Raw genomic sequence first — 15,040 nt, 5'->3', positions numbered from 1 at the left:
GGAGTAAGTGCTAAGTAAGGATAGTGTGTGGGAGGGGTTAGTTTTTTCACGGGGTGGTGGTGGTAGGGAATGGGGGGTTTGGTTTCTGCTGTGGGTAAACGTTTTGTATACTCAGTGAAAACTGGGGGGCTATGGGGGATAGAGTGGAAGTGACTTTCTGTGGCACAAACGTTTGTATTTTAACCTAGCAATGTAGCTTTCTAGTTCAGTGTCCTCCAAGCTTTACTTTTTGTAAAAGTATAATTTAGATAATGTCCCATTCCTGTATGAGGTTCTGTTTTGATCCTTCGCTTGAATAGGTTCTTAAGATGTAGCCGTGGAAAGGATTCGAGGGGATCACGGAAGGCACGATCACAGGGCGGTGTTGAGGCCTGGGCTGGGGGAGGGGGTGGAGTCGGCAAACGTGCAGCGGTGAAAGTGGCCAACACATTGGAGGAAATGATGTCGACTTCATTTCCTAACAGGCATTTTGGCAAATGTTGAAACTGGATTGTGTTTGCTGATTTCTTACTGTGTAGATTAGAGAATGTGAGATTTGTGTCAAAACTGCTGTTCTTAGTAATTTCTAAGAATTTGGTTTGAATTTATTAATAGTTTAATCTTGTTTATAATAACAAAATGATATAAGAATGCTATTGAAAAGCAAGAGGAAAATTACCAAAAAAAACCCTATTCTTTACGTAATGTGTTTGTAGTTGCATCTGACACGAACTGAAAATTTGAGACTAGCCCTGGCTGGCTTAGTGGATTGAGTGCCAGCCTGCGAAAGGACCAAAGCATCCCAATTCACCTCCCAGTCAGGGCCCGTGCCTGGGTTGCAGGCCAGGTCCCCAGTTTGGGGCGCATGCGAGAGGCAACCACACATTGATGTTTCTCCCTTTTCCTCCTCCTCTCCCCTCTCTCTAAAAATAAATAAAGAATATATTTTTTATATAATAAAATCTGAGACTGGTTGCAAAGTGTAAGAACAGCTATAAAACTTTAGATTAAAATTATTGAAGAACTTTATTTTTGAGATTCAGTGTTTATGACCTGTTACATTGTAAGAACAGTTCAGAGTCATGAGATAGTACAATCTACCTTGGAGGGTCTGCTTTAGAGCAGGGCTGGGGAATGCAGCAATGAAGGACCCTTCTATAAGCCTTTATAGTCTAGTAAAATCAACTGCTTTACCTTTGAAATAGTTGAATCACACACTGAAGAAGTTTATGACTTTTATTTATCACACTATTGGGGAGCCTTATGTTTAAGAAACATGTCACAGGAAAGTTGACTGACTTGCACAAAAAAAAAAACTAACTTGGCATGCTGGCAAAAGAAAACATTTTCTCTCAGCTTTAGTGCAGGAATCTTGAAGAACATGCATGCTGAAAATATTTCTCCACGTATGAGAAATCCAGCCTCCCTGGGATCTAGGCAACACGGTGCCCCTGCGGGCGGAACAGTTTTCCCTCTACAAGAGGGTCAGAAAATAATTACTCCTTTAGAATTTAATCACACAACTGCTTTAAAAGTCATTCCCCTGGGACCAGGTCTGAGGGGAAATGGCATGTTTCTTTTAGTGACTTTAAATAATTGAGACAGGGGAGACATTTCTGTTTCGATGCTGGGCCTGGTGTGTAGTTTGCAACTTTCAGAATGTCTCTGGCTACTTAGCTATCATCACCACTACTTGACCTTGGGTGTGGGAGCCATGCCATAATGGCGTACACAAACTTCTGTTCTTTGTGGCAAAGGTGAAGTTTTTTTTTCAAGCTCTGAGCTTAAAAAGCTTAAAGCTTATTGATAGAAAAATGAGACTACCATCTAGTTTTGCACTGGTACCAAAGAGCATTTACAAAATCAAGTATGTGAAACATCAGGTGTCAAATGTGCAATATTTAAAGGGCCCATCTTTCTGAGAAACAAAGAGGGTGGGTTGACACTTTGGTTCCAGAAAATCTCAGAGTGTTTCAGACCACAGATAACTCCGGTGCCTCACTGTGATTCCTGTGCTGTTCTTGGCTGTCTTCGTAGTGCTTCTGTTCTCGGTAGCTCCGCAGAGCCAGCACCACGCTGGCTCCATACATGATCACCAGAAGACAAGCAAAGGTGGCTGCTGCTCCATCAGTGCCTGCCAGCTGGCAGTTCATCCAGGTGAGGCCTTTGCGAGCATAGAGCCTCTCTCTCATTTTGCAAGTGTTTGTAGCATTGATTCGCAAGGCTGTGTGGAGGTAAATGCCGATGCCTATGCAATAGCCCACTGCTGCCAGGAGGCTGAAGGTGGCCTCCAGGAGAAGCCACTTCCTTGGCAGTTTGGTTGGACTCTTGGCTCCTTGGAGTAAAACACCCATGGTGAGGACACCCAGCCCCAGAGAAACAGCCACGCCGCCATATATCAGGGGTGCCCGGAGGACTGTGTACTGCTGGTCCAGCTGCCGAACCTGCTCCAGCTCGGTGCCCTCAAACGGTGAGTAATAGTTGTTCCCAAAGCCGCCACCACTGGTAAAGCTGGCACTGAATCCAGCAAGGACAAAGTAGGACGCCACGATACACATGAGAACCATCCCATTCAATATCACCTCCACTATCTGTACCACACCTAGGAGGAGAGAGATTGGGGTTTAGCACCAGTGTCACTCACCCTGCAAAACTTCGAAGGTCAGGCTGGAGAAGCACAGCTGGCCTCATTTTAAGGACATGGTCAGATTCAACATCAACCTCCTTGGTCTGCTTTTTAAAATTCATACATTTCAAAAATCAATGTCACTCTGAAAAATTTTTGGCAGTTTTAAAATTTTTTATTTATTGATTTTAGAGAAAGAGAGAGGGAAAGGGGGAGAGAGAGAAGCATTGATTTGTTGCTCCACTTCCACATTCACTGGGTGATTCCTGTGTGTGCTCTGATCAGGGAACCACCCCACAACCCTGGCGTATCAGGATGATGCTCCAACCAACTGAGCTGCCCGGCCCGGGCTTCTGGGCAGGTTTTTCTGTTGTTTTTTTAAACTAAGCATACACTTACCATGTGACCCTACAACTGTACTCCTGAACTCTTACCCTAAGGAAATGGAAACTTAGGTCTACACAAAAACATGTGCATGAATGTCCACCGTAGCTGTAATAGCCAAATATTGGAAACGATGGAAATGCCCCTCAGTGGACAATCCAGTCCATCCACACCAAGGAATATTCAAGACAACAATAAAAAGAAACAAACCGTTCATCCAGGCAACTCGGACAGGTCTCAAGGTAATTATGATGGGTGAGGGGAAAGCCCATCTCAAAGGTTACACACTGTGTGACTGCATTTCTATACCTGTCTCAAAAGGACAAAACCGTAGAGACGGAGAACAAAAGACCGTGATTCCTGGGGGGTGGGGAGGTGCATGTGACTGTAAAGGGGACACAAACGGTGCCGGATGGTGGAAGAGTTTTATACTTGGTTATGATGGTCACGCGACTCTGCATGTGATGAAACTGCACGGAACTACACGTGCAGACGCGAGTGCACATGAAACTGGTGACATCTGAGCTCTGTAGACTGTCCGTTTTCTGGTGTGAAACTGTACTGTCATTAGGCACAATGGAGAGAACTGAGCTTAGGGTGCACAGGATCTCTATAATTTTTTGCAACATGAATCTGTATTTCACACTTTAAAGTTTTTTTTAATGATGTAAAAAGGTATGCACTGAGAAAAAACCACTCACGCCCTTGTCCACCCTGTTCTCTACCCCTGACCACTTTCACAGTTTTCTAATAAAACTTACAGCGTTCCCTCATGTGAGTAGAAGCACACTCAAACCTGCCTTGCACTCCCCCTTTCCAGGCTTTTTTCACAAGGAAGCACACCCCATACATTATTTTGCAGATTGCTTTTTTTCCCACTTACTCTTCCCAGAGGGGTTTCCAGATCAGCTCCCACAGTGTCCACATTGTTTGCTGTGTGGCCTCTGTCCAGCCCCACTGTGTTGATGTACCAGTCTATTCAGGACCCTACTTCTGGACACCGAGGCTGTCTCCTCAGGGGTTCTTACAAGTTTAAGGAACCTACAACTGTCAGGAGGCATCAGGAGCCAACAGGTGAAAGATGAATGTCTTCTCGTCCAAGGTCAGCTCTCATTTGTAACTGAGAGAGGCCCCAGGGTCTTCAAGGTGTACTTCTGAGAGAAGGTCTCCCACCATCTCTCAGGGTTCAGAGACTGAACTAAGAGAAAAGCACATGAACCTGGAGAGGAAATGCCAGGTTCACATCTCTGCTTTTACTGCCTGTGACCTTGGCCCAAGCCACCGCCTCAGACACTTCATCTGTCAAATGAAGAAAATGCCCATCTGTCTTATCCCACAGGGCTATGGCAAGGCTCAAAATGAAAATACTTGAAAAATCACAAAACATTATACAAGTGGGTGGTGATGCTCTACAATAACATTTGTAAAACAGAAGGGTCTTAGTGGGACATTTAGGAACTGGACGAATTTACAGAAAGCACAACTCCTCAGAAATGAGGAAACCCCTCTAATATACTAGGTATACCACAACGTTTATGAACCGGGTGGCTAAAAACCAGTATCTCTAACATACTCAGGCAACAGCTGCTGGGCTTGCAGATCCTATCTCCTGCGAGGCCCACACAAATTCCTAGGAGGGCCGTGGGACACAGCAGTCAGGGGCTGTGACAGTGGAGAAGCTACATTCCTCTTATTTAACTCTGAAAAGAATAGCAGATGGGAGCCGCCCACCCTCCGCGCAGGCACTGAAGCTACTGGCCGCTCGTGAGTGAATGACCCAGACGACATTCTCACTCTCAGGCAGCAGGCGGTGAACTCCCCTCCCCAACAACTCTCTCTGCCTTGGTGTGCCCTCTACACACACGTTACTGTCTCTCACCCCCCACCCCCCACCCCTGTGGAGAAACAGGAACACATGCACAAGATGTGGAAACCTGAACGTTGCCTTCTGGGACCGATTCTGTTAAAACGGTGGACTCGTAACCCATGCGGCAAGTATCTGCTAGGCTGAAATGGAATAAATCTAGGTCTTGTCAACCGACCCTCTGACTGTGAAAACCAAGAGGAACAGACCTGGTCTGTTGCCAGGTCCAGTGGTACTGGGCCTGTGGAAGGAGTATGGCCACTGAACAACGTCACGGTACCAGCTGGCTTGCCCTGGCTCGGCCATCAGTATCAGTCTGGCCCAGGTTTTCCCAAGCATGCTGTTAGTGCAGGAGTCACAGACATCGGAGGAAAGAAGGAGGAAAGGAAGAGGCTGGCCGGAGCGAGCAGTTTTTTTCCACAGTGAGACGGAACCAGGTGCTGCAGAGAGAGCAGAGGGGTCTGCAGAGGGAAGTGGAGACTGAAAGAGACGCAAGATTTCTGTTGTAAATAGCGTCTTTCTCAGCGATGTCGCTTTTGTGGCCGATCATTTAATATTCTGCTGAATTATACATTACTTCTGCCTTTGCACTGCAAATGTGGAAAAAAACCCAGAAGAGCAGGTCAAATTATTATTTTTTAATCTAAAATAAAACTAATACATGGGCAGCCATGCATTAAATGAAAAAATGTAAATCTCCTTCTCGCCAGAAGTAAAAATTGTTAGTGTTTTCTTATGTATTCAAGAAATTTTCTAATCATATATATATATACACACATATACATATATATACACACATACACACTCTTATTTCCTTTTTTAAACCCAAATGGAACTCATTTTTAAATGTGATGTTGCCTGTATTTAAGGAATATTATAAATGTAAAGAAAACCATCACCTCTAAATTAAAATTTTTTTTGGATTTTTATTAGATTCTCATAAAGCAAAGAACATACTTGTACTAAGAATATACTGTAATGCAGTATAAGTCATAATTTAGCATGTAATAAGAACCCATGAAGTTGTCTGGCCAAAGTAGCATTCTTCTGTTGAGAAAGTTTATATTCTTTTATTCTGGATGGATCCTGAATTCCAGATGTTGGGTGTTATTCTTTGTACAATGGTACATTTATAAGAGGTACAAAACACTTATTGAGCTTTCAAGGCCATGGGAAGGGGCTTGTTAGAATAGCTTCTTTGCAAGCCAGTGAATTAATCTGATTCCTGTTTCCTCAGCCCACGCCTACCTCCAACCTAAATTTTACAGGCTACTCTCTCTGGAATCCCCACCCGCTCTGCCCAAAGGATGAAGTAAGTGAAGGGCCACAGAGTTCAGTGGAAAAAATTCTGCTTAAGACAGGTATTTTAGAAAAGCTCAGGCTGAAATGTCTCATGTCTGTGTGGCTTTTTGTGAACTTCAAAGATAATGTTCTTTAAATTCACTTGGTCGTCTCCCTTTATTTAATAAAAAAATACACTTCACTGCAGCATATGCCTTTACCTTGTGAGTCTTGGGTTCCATTTTTTGTTTTAAAAATAATTTTGATTTGTCCCTCCCCAACAGAGGACTCCAGAACCAGGCTTCTTACGGAAGAGAGTAACAGTCCCTGTAGCCTGGAGCTGCACCCGAGACATCAGAGCTGCCCCGTTACATTTCAAGCCTGGCCAGTTCCACAGCCTGTCCCAAGAAAGACCATGATTCGGAGTAACTTACATCACTTATATTTGGCAGAAGGTTTTAAAAAGCCTAAAACGTCAATATTTCTGCAGGCTTCTCTTTGAGCTTCCTGACCTTTTGGTAACCTCTGATGGCCAGCACAGCTCCCAGGGCAAAGACCCCAATACCCAGGGCAGCAAAGATGCCGGCTCCTATATCTCCCCCATGGAAGGTGCAGCTGAAGCCGCTGTAGCCCTTGCTCTGGTACAGCGCCTCCCTCTCCTTACACACTGGAGAGGTGTAGGCGGCGGAGAGCGAGTGGAAGTAAAAGTACAGCGCTGGCACATACGCCCCTGCGATGAGCGTGTCCAGCAAGGCTTCCACCAGCAGCCACAGTGGGCAGTGCCACGGGACCCGCAGGACACCCATGGCGATGAGGAGGCAGGAGAAGGCCATGAGGGCTCCACTGTAGGCCATGGCCACCGTGACCGTGGGCAGCTTTAGCTGGTAAAACTGGACATCCAGCTGCTGCGCTTTCTCCCCATCAGCACCACTGAAACCGCTGTAAGCCCCTCCGTACTGATAATAGTAAATGCCCCCCAGGCTGGTGATGCCCGTGTAGCCCCCCGTGGAAGTGTAAGATACAGAGCTGCAGGCCAGGATCAGCAAGTTCAGGAGAACCTCCATCATTTGGCAGCAGGCTGCAAAAGAAGGACGCATTACCATTTGGAGAGACGCGATCTCACACTCGGAGATGCCCACCTGGAGGCTATCTTCCCTGTGGCAGCTCAAACCACAGCTGGCTCTTCACTCTGCCCCTGAGAGGCCCGAACAGCCAAAGCTGCATTAGATGGTAGCAGGCAACTGTGGTGTCCAGAGATGAGGTCAGAGGGACTTTGGACTGAAAAGAGTAACTCTCAAAAAGAGCCAAGCGGCCTGCCCCAGGTGGGGTGCAGAATGATGGTGGGAGAAAGCAGGCCAGTGAGTAGAAAGCAAGGCTCCTACATGGAAGGCAAGAACTTTCTCTGCCCCAGCCCTTCCCTGAGAGAAAGACTGAAAAATAGTTTTCTCCTCTTTAGGTTTGTTTTGTGGCTATCTTCAGTTTGAAAGAGGTGTCTCCAAGTTGGAAGGAAATCATAATACAGAACATAAAAAATATAATGAAGTTAAAGAAAGTACGGAAGATGTACATCAAAATGTTAACCATGGTTCACATGTATTAGAAATAGGAGCAATTAAGTTAATTAAACCCACAGACTTACAGAATTAAAGAAAATAACCGATTTTACTGTTCTCCGACTTTAACTTTGTGTTTTAAAGTGTGGCCTTGCCTTCCTCAAGGGCACGTCAATGCCACGATGTTTTCCTGGAGCTGGATTCCTTCAGCACCCCTGGTGTCCTTATTGTGGACAAGTGGGGAGCTCCAGCCCTTCCACCCAAGCTGGTTGCTTTCCTTAAAATCAGCGTTACTGAGCTGTAACTCGTACTCAACAAAACGATCCACAATACACACAGTTTGTCTTGGCATGTAATCAACCACGTAATCACCATCAAGGTGCACACCACTTCATCTGCCCAGATGTCCTCTAGAACAGGGACCTTTGCGGTCTGTCCCTCACCTTCCTTCCTCCTCAGGCAACCACCAATGTGCTTTCTGCCACTGGGAATAGGTTTGCCTTTTCTAGAATTCCAGGTAAGTGGAATCATATAGTTCTGTACTCTGCAGCGGGTGTGGCTTTTTTTTTCTCAGCATCATACAAAGTTGGGTGCTTCTGAGCTGGGAGCCGTGCATGCTACAAGGGTCCCAGTGGGTCTGCGGACTCTGCGGTCCGGCTGTCAGCGTGTCCCCGGCTGTCAGTGTGTCCCCGGCTGTCAGCATCTCCCCGGCTGTCCAAGAACCAGTTTTGTGTCTGGGGCCATTGGGTCTACAAGTGAGGCTGAGTTACATCTACACATACTCTAACTGAAATGATAAACTCTCGACTATGACATTTTTATTATTTTTTATCCTTACCCAAGAACATATTTATTGGTCTTTAGAGAGAAGGGAGGAGGGGGAGAGAGGGAGAGAAACATCGATGTGAGAAACATTGATGTGAGAGACACTGATAACTTGCCTCTCATATATACCCTGACTGGGGACTGACCTCACAGCCTAGGCTTACGCCCTGACTGGGAATTGAACCAGTGACCTTTAGGTTTACAGGACAGCGCTCTGAGTCACACTAGCCAGGGCTCAAATATTATCCTCACACTCTAAAATGTTCCTCTAAAATACAAATAGCAGTATTATTTTCTTTAATTATAAAAGTAATTCATGCTTACAAAAATGTAGATAAAATATAAAATATGTAATGTAAAAAATTACCTAAATTTCAACTAATATTTATTTTTAAACACAATAGTTTTTCCCTGGACTTTTCTGTCAAAAATGCATAATTTCTGCCATTGTTAACTTGCTTGTTTAGGTAAGAACAGGGTCCTAGTCTATCTACTACTTATATAACCTATATTTCCACTCAAGAGTATTGTGTGAACATTTTTTCAATCTCGGTAAAAATAAATCTACCTAATAATGTTGAGGGATGTAAAGAATATCACGATGGCTTTAAATAATCCCAGTAAAGGACATTTAGGTTTTCCCAGTGTTTCACTAATGGGGGCAACTATCTACCACATATTTCCTAACGGAGTGTGGGGAGGCGGAGAGCTCCCACAAGCCCTTGCGCCTGTTTCAGGCTTAACAGACAGAACTAGAAGAGAATCGCCGGGGCTGGGACGGATGTCCGGGGGTATCTGTTTTTAAAAATAAAGGCTCAGAGCTTCTCTAGGACTTCCTCGCCCCCGAAGGAGTCTGGCTCTTTGATAAGCCCCCTGCAACTCCCAAGAAGCAGTAGTTCATTTGTGGTCATTCCTTCCTCTGACCTGGGCTGAATCTTTCAGATCTGTTCATGAGTTAACACTGTTACAGTCAAATGTGGTTTGAAATCTTGGCGTGAACTCAGTCCAGATAAGTAATGGGTTAGGGTATTAAATAAGTACCTAAAAGGTGGGAGCAAGAATGTTAATTGGGGGAATAAAGCCCACAACTGTTCCCCTTGAATCTTTCCGGTGTGACCACAAGTCAATGCCGTTGGCTGTGGGAAACCATCTCGAAACCTAAGTCTCCAGGCTCTGAGAGGCGAGCACCATTGACTCCAGGAACTACAATTTTCTTGGTAGAAAATGAAATTAAACTTTTTTTTAAGGTTCATTATTTTCTTTAAAAAAGATTTTATTAATTTTTAGAACAAGAGGAAGGGAGAGAGAGAAAGACAGAAACATTAATGTGTGAGAGACACATTGATCAGTTGCCTCTCACATGCCCCCAACTGGGAATCAGGCCCACAAACCAGGCCTGTGCCCTGACTGGGAATTGAACCGGCAACCCCTTGGTTCATAGGCTTGCACTCAATCCAGTGAACCACATCAGTCAGGGGATGAAATTAAACTTTTAAAAATGCTTTGCAAGTAAGGCTATAAACTGAATGTATATATCATCATGGTTTGTTTGTTTGTTATTTTTTACAGCTTCCTTGTTTGTTGCATTGGCCTAGCTCTCCAGTGATCTTCTCCATAATGCTTTGAGCACTAAGGGAAGAGAGGGAATGAACAAAAGGGAAAGGAGAAGCTGCTCCAAATGCAAATTTGGGGGCCAAGAGGGGAACAGGAAATGTACTTTTTTCCCAGGGGACACGTAACTCCTCACTGGTCTCTCCAAATAATGAAGGAGCCCAACCCACACAGAGACAGGATTCCTGGTAATCTGACATACACTGACAGTCCTAAATTAGGGTAACCCATAGCCCAAACTTCAGGGTCTCCCCTGGAACCTGGAGAGAGCCACAGCTGCCTCCCACTTTTGCCAGTTTGCTGGAGGAGGACATGATTTCACTGATAAGGAAAATAAATCATAAAAGGTGTACGCTAAGACGTGTTACCTTTACCCAGGCAGGCACTTCCTGCTTGAGAATGGTTCCTGGTGTTCAGTGGCTGCTCCTCTCATTACAACACCATACGGTGCACTTGCGTGGGTCTCTGCGTGTCTAGAGATCTTTACAAGCTCTCACTGGTCAGCCTCCGGCTGCTGCAACATTCAGTCACTATCCTGACTCAGAAACCCGACCTCTGGGCCCGAAGCCAGACAGCAATCAAAGGTAAATCAAGGTGTGTTTTTGCCAGGAGCCTCCAACTCTGCCCTCCTCTCCTGGTAAGTCAACCATAGAAGAAAACATACCTGTGTAGAGAAACCTATTAACCAGCCTGGCTTATTCCTATTATTTATATCACCAAGGAAAGAAGAAAGGATTAGCCAAAGAACATACATACATAACTCACAGCAGTGTGGCCATGGCCAGAGGGAAGGGGGGACAGGAGCTGGGTGGCAGGCAGAGGGGGGTAAATGAGGACATCTGTAACAGTGTCAGGAATAAAAATAAAGAAAAAAAAAGTAAAGACAGTAAACCATTTCAGGCCTCAGAGTCAGACTCTAAATGTCAATTCCAGCTCTTCCGCTTCATGCTGTGTGACTGTGTGCAACTCACTGCACCTCGCTGAGCCCCAGGAGCTGCTGAGATGGTTAAAAGCAATGAGGCCGTGACAGCATGTAAAGCAGTGAGGATTCTTGTTCCAGGATTGCCTAGAGCTCTTCGGGGAACGTCCACATAACCCTCTAATCATGTATATCGTTGTGACAGTCCTAAAATACACTCTCGGGGATAAGTTCCATGATTTCTCTCCCTTAGGCTGAGAAATTAATCCCTCTCACTCATATGCAGCCTAGGGAAACTTCTCACCCAATCACGTGAGCCAGAAGAGATCACCCGGACAAACCAGATTTTCCTCATAGCTGGCAAGGCTGAGACTAGTGCTAGCAGGGGAACTCTGGGAAACCACATTTGAAGCTGGCACAGGATGTTATTTCAGTGTTTTTCATACTCTGGGTGTTAATAAGTGTGGTTCTGGCTTTTGTTTGGTTTTAATGAAGCAGAATATAGTAGAAATTATCCACGTACTTAGTATGTAATAGGCTAAGTATTATTTTATGAAGTGTGTGTGTGTGTGTATTTGGTGTGAATGTAAAATACATTTCTTACTGTGGGTGCAACAAAGTTTAAAAGCCATGATGGAACATTCGAGCATTAGATCTCTTGTTGTGAACTGCAACCCAGCTGCTCCCTCCAGGTGACTTCCCTCTCTAATTCAGCTCCTGACAGCAGGCAGCTTGTAGCCAGCTCTACCTGTAGACCCCTGAAACTCACCTAGAGCTTAAAAACTTCAGGCATGGCTGCTTGCCTCATCAGACCCTGGGGAACCTTTGAGGAGAAGCACAGGACATCTAGCTGTGCCTTTCAGACATTTCTACCTTAACGCTTTTTTTTTTTTTTGAGAAAACAAGAACTGCATGCAGGCATGGAAACAAAAATGCTGGGAACCCAAGTGTGCTTGAACTTTTGCTTCAGCAGTTCAGCTCCCTTCCAGAAACACCAGCAACAGCGAATGGCCACACTGCACCCAAAATGGCTCACCTCTCCCCGTGCACAAGTATCTGCATTTGTGGCATTCCAGGAGCCCTTCAGCCTCCGACTGGTAGTATTCCACTTCCTCTCGTCCAGGTCTGGGGTTCGAGGGTAGGTATCTCCCTGCAGTGGGTTCACTGTAACTAAAAACATGCGTGGCCATTAGGGGGCCTGAATCTCAATAGCTTCTTTGGTGTGAGAACCTGGACATCTCATGCTGGGTCCAGAACTCAAACAACGAACACAACAGAAACAAAATTTGCTGTAGTGTTCCACGCTCCCGGGAATTCTCTGGTTTAGTGACCCCACAGGGCATCCAAACATTTGGCCCAACTCAACTAACTACTGCCATTACTTATCCCTGTAATTCTGAGCACTGGCTTCAATGCTGGTTCGTCAGTCTGGAGATGCCATCTGACCAGGAAGCCAGGACCTGCCATCGTGAGCTTCTCAGTTCAGCATGGACCAGGTCACTGATTTGTAAGGCAAGTGAAAATGCATCTCTGTATTTTCCCAGGTCACAACGTTGCAATGCAATGTGGCTTTAATCAGGCAAACAGCCAGTTCCTGTGACTCTATCTGGGCACACCTTTTGTCATAGATAGGCTAGTTGGTTTTAGATAATGTAATATAAACTCAGGATAGTGACTTTCCGGCTGTGTGGACACAACAGGGAGAGAGACTGGGCCTAAATCCTCAAGTCCTACAGCAGAGAGGAACCTGACTCCTTCTTACAGATGTGGGCAGGCGTCAAAAACCAGAAGGAAGTCATCACTCCAGGTCCTGCCCCCTTGTTAGACCAGCACACAATGTGGGAATTCTGTAGTATTTGTGGAGTTGGATGGGAGCTGGAGTCTAGGTCCACCTGCCTTCCTGCTTTCCATCCCCACCCTCTCCCAGCTCAGTGTCTCCCAGAACACCACGGTGCTTTCAACTCATAGGCTTCATAGGAACTCAGTGTTCCACCAGGCAGAGAAGGCAACATTCGCTCAGACAGAAAGGAAGGGAGTGGCTGGGTTCTGAAATCTGAAGGAGGCTATCCAGAAAGACCTTTAACGTGCAGTTTTTGGTGGATTTAGTTCTTTGGTTAAAAGTGTAGCTTCTCCCACCTGTTTGTTTTTTAAATACATACACCCCTAGAAGCGGTTACACATGAAACTATTAACCTGATACTGGGCTGACTTCATTAGGACCTGGACTCCAAGAAATGAAGACTTTGAGGAAGGCTAATTCTGGAACACAGGAAGAAGGTCTGAAACCCTAGGGCTCCAGGGGTGTCCAATCTTTTGGCATGTTTGGGCCACACATTAAATACATTGTGACAGGCAATCACACACACAAAAAAATCACAGTGTTTTAAGAAAATTTACGATTTTGTGTTGGGCCTCATTCATAGCCATCCTGGGCCGCATGCGGCCCAAAGGCTGAGGGTTGGACACCCCTGCGAACAGTCCTGTGACCACGTGGTGGGGGATAAGGGAGGGGCCTCGGGTTAACTCCAACTACGTAACCTCCTTCCCATCCCTTCCCTGTCCTGAAGTCCTCCCTAACTCCTAACATGATCCCCCGGCTCTGCCACTGCTAACAGGGATGGTTTCTACGTTATTATTCGGGTTCAGGTCGAGAAGTGGGGCTTTCCTTCCCTCTCAAGTCATCTCAAAGAGGGCAAGGGAATGGCACTGTCTTCCTTTAACCCAACTTCCTGTAAGTGGCCCAAGGGCGCCAGAGCAGCGCAGGCTGGCCAGGGACCCAGCGCCCAGTTCGCCGCCCGCAGCCCCACCTCACCTTTCTAGTCCGCGGAGCTTGGAGCCCTCCTTCCTGTAAGGGGGCGACTCCAGGGTTTCCCAAGGCGCCGGCCAGGGGGGCGGGGCTGCGTCCCAGGTGGGGCCCCGGGGTCCGTCCCGCGCGCGGCTTTGGCGGGATTTTTCCCAAACTCTTTGTTCATCAGGACGATGGGCCCGAACCCCGTGTCTGTCTTGGCGAGACTCTCGGTCCCTCCCCCTGTCCCCGTCCGGGTCCCGGTCCCTCCGCTCGCCCCCGCTTCTCTCCCTGCGCCGGTCCCCGGCTCGGTCCCGCTGTCGCTCGGCGTGGCGGTCTCCGTTCGGACGGGACTGCCGGTCTGGGTCGCGCTCTCTCGGCCGGGTCCGGGGCTCACGAGTCCCCGACGTATCTCCCATGGCTCGTTGCCGCGTCCCCGCCCCGGAGCGACCCGAGGGCAACAGTCACCACAAATTTCCCAGGCAGGTGGCCAAGCCTGCGGCGGAGTGCGGCGGGGCGGGGCGGGGCGGACGCTCACCTGCGCGCACACGCAGCGGCAGCGCTGCGGCCCCGGGGCGCGTCCACCTGGGCGCGCGCGCGCCGGCAGGAGGCGCAGCTGTGCCCGCCCGGGGCCCGCGGAAGTGAGTGAGTGTCTGGGGGGAACCTGAGGGCGTCTCTGCCGGACGCCCGGGGGAGCCGACGCCCGCCACCCAGCGCGCCCATGTGCCCTGAAGTATCCCCTCTGTGACCCCGCCAGGTGAGCGGCCTACGAAAGAGAGCATAGTCTCAGCAGCTTGGGCTTACTTTTCCAAAGTGTGTCCGTCCACTCGCTCACACAAGCACCCACTAGGCCGCCCAACCAGCCAACCATCCATCACTGTACCTCTCAGACCCTCTCTCTCCCTCTGTCCTTAGAACAACTGTGGGGGGTGGGAGGTGAGTTAATTCATCTATTACAACAGTCCCTGACAAATGTTTTAAAAATGACGAACCACAACAGAATTGACAGCCTTTTATTCTGCCAACTAAGGATATTTATTAGTTTTTAAAAGCTTTATTTTATTTTTAAAGAGAGGGGAAGGGAGAGAGATAGGAGAGCAACTTCAATGTGTGGTTGCCATTCTTGGGCCCTCCACTGGGGGACCCGCAACCCAGGCGTGTGCCTCCACTGGGAATCAAACCGCGGACCTTTTGTTTCAGAGGCCGGTGTTCA

The 15,040-nt window shown here is 47.2% G+C and overlaps 1 protein-coding gene across 2 annotated transcripts; it reads right to left on the bottom strand.

The window, feature by feature from the left end:
• Positions 1-1,023: 1,023 nt before the first annotated feature.
• MARVELD3 (MARVEL domain containing 3) lies at positions 1,024-14,344 on the bottom strand. 2 transcript variants are annotated; one of them, XM_053666757.1, is made up of 3 exons: positions 13,855-14,344; positions 12,079-12,212; positions 1,024-2,581 (listed from the first exon to the last, which is right to left on the bottom strand). In XM_053666757.1, the coding sequence occupies exons 1-3, from the start codon at positions 14,244-14,246 to the stop codon at positions 1,953-1,955; spliced, it is 1,155 nt and encodes a 384-aa protein (XP_053522732.1). In that variant the 5' UTR covers positions 14,247-14,344; the 3' UTR covers positions 1,024-1,952. The 2 variants fall into 2 exon arrangements, with proteins under 2 accessions (XP_053522732.1, XP_037020137.2); XM_037164242.2 differs by lacking the exon at positions 1,024-2,581 and adding an exon at positions 5,718-7,212.
• Between the last annotated feature and the right edge of the window lie 696 nt (positions 14,345-15,040).

This window comes from Artibeus jamaicensis, unplaced genomic scaffold, assembly GCF_021234435.1.
Source record: "Artibeus jamaicensis isolate MK-2021 breed Jamaican fruit bat unplaced genomic scaffold, CSHL_Jam_final contig_464, whole genome shotgun sequence".
Taxonomy (NCBI): domain Eukaryota; kingdom Metazoa; phylum Chordata; class Mammalia; order Chiroptera; family Phyllostomidae; genus Artibeus; species Artibeus jamaicensis.
This window is presented reverse-complemented; position numbering and strand designations above follow the sequence as displayed.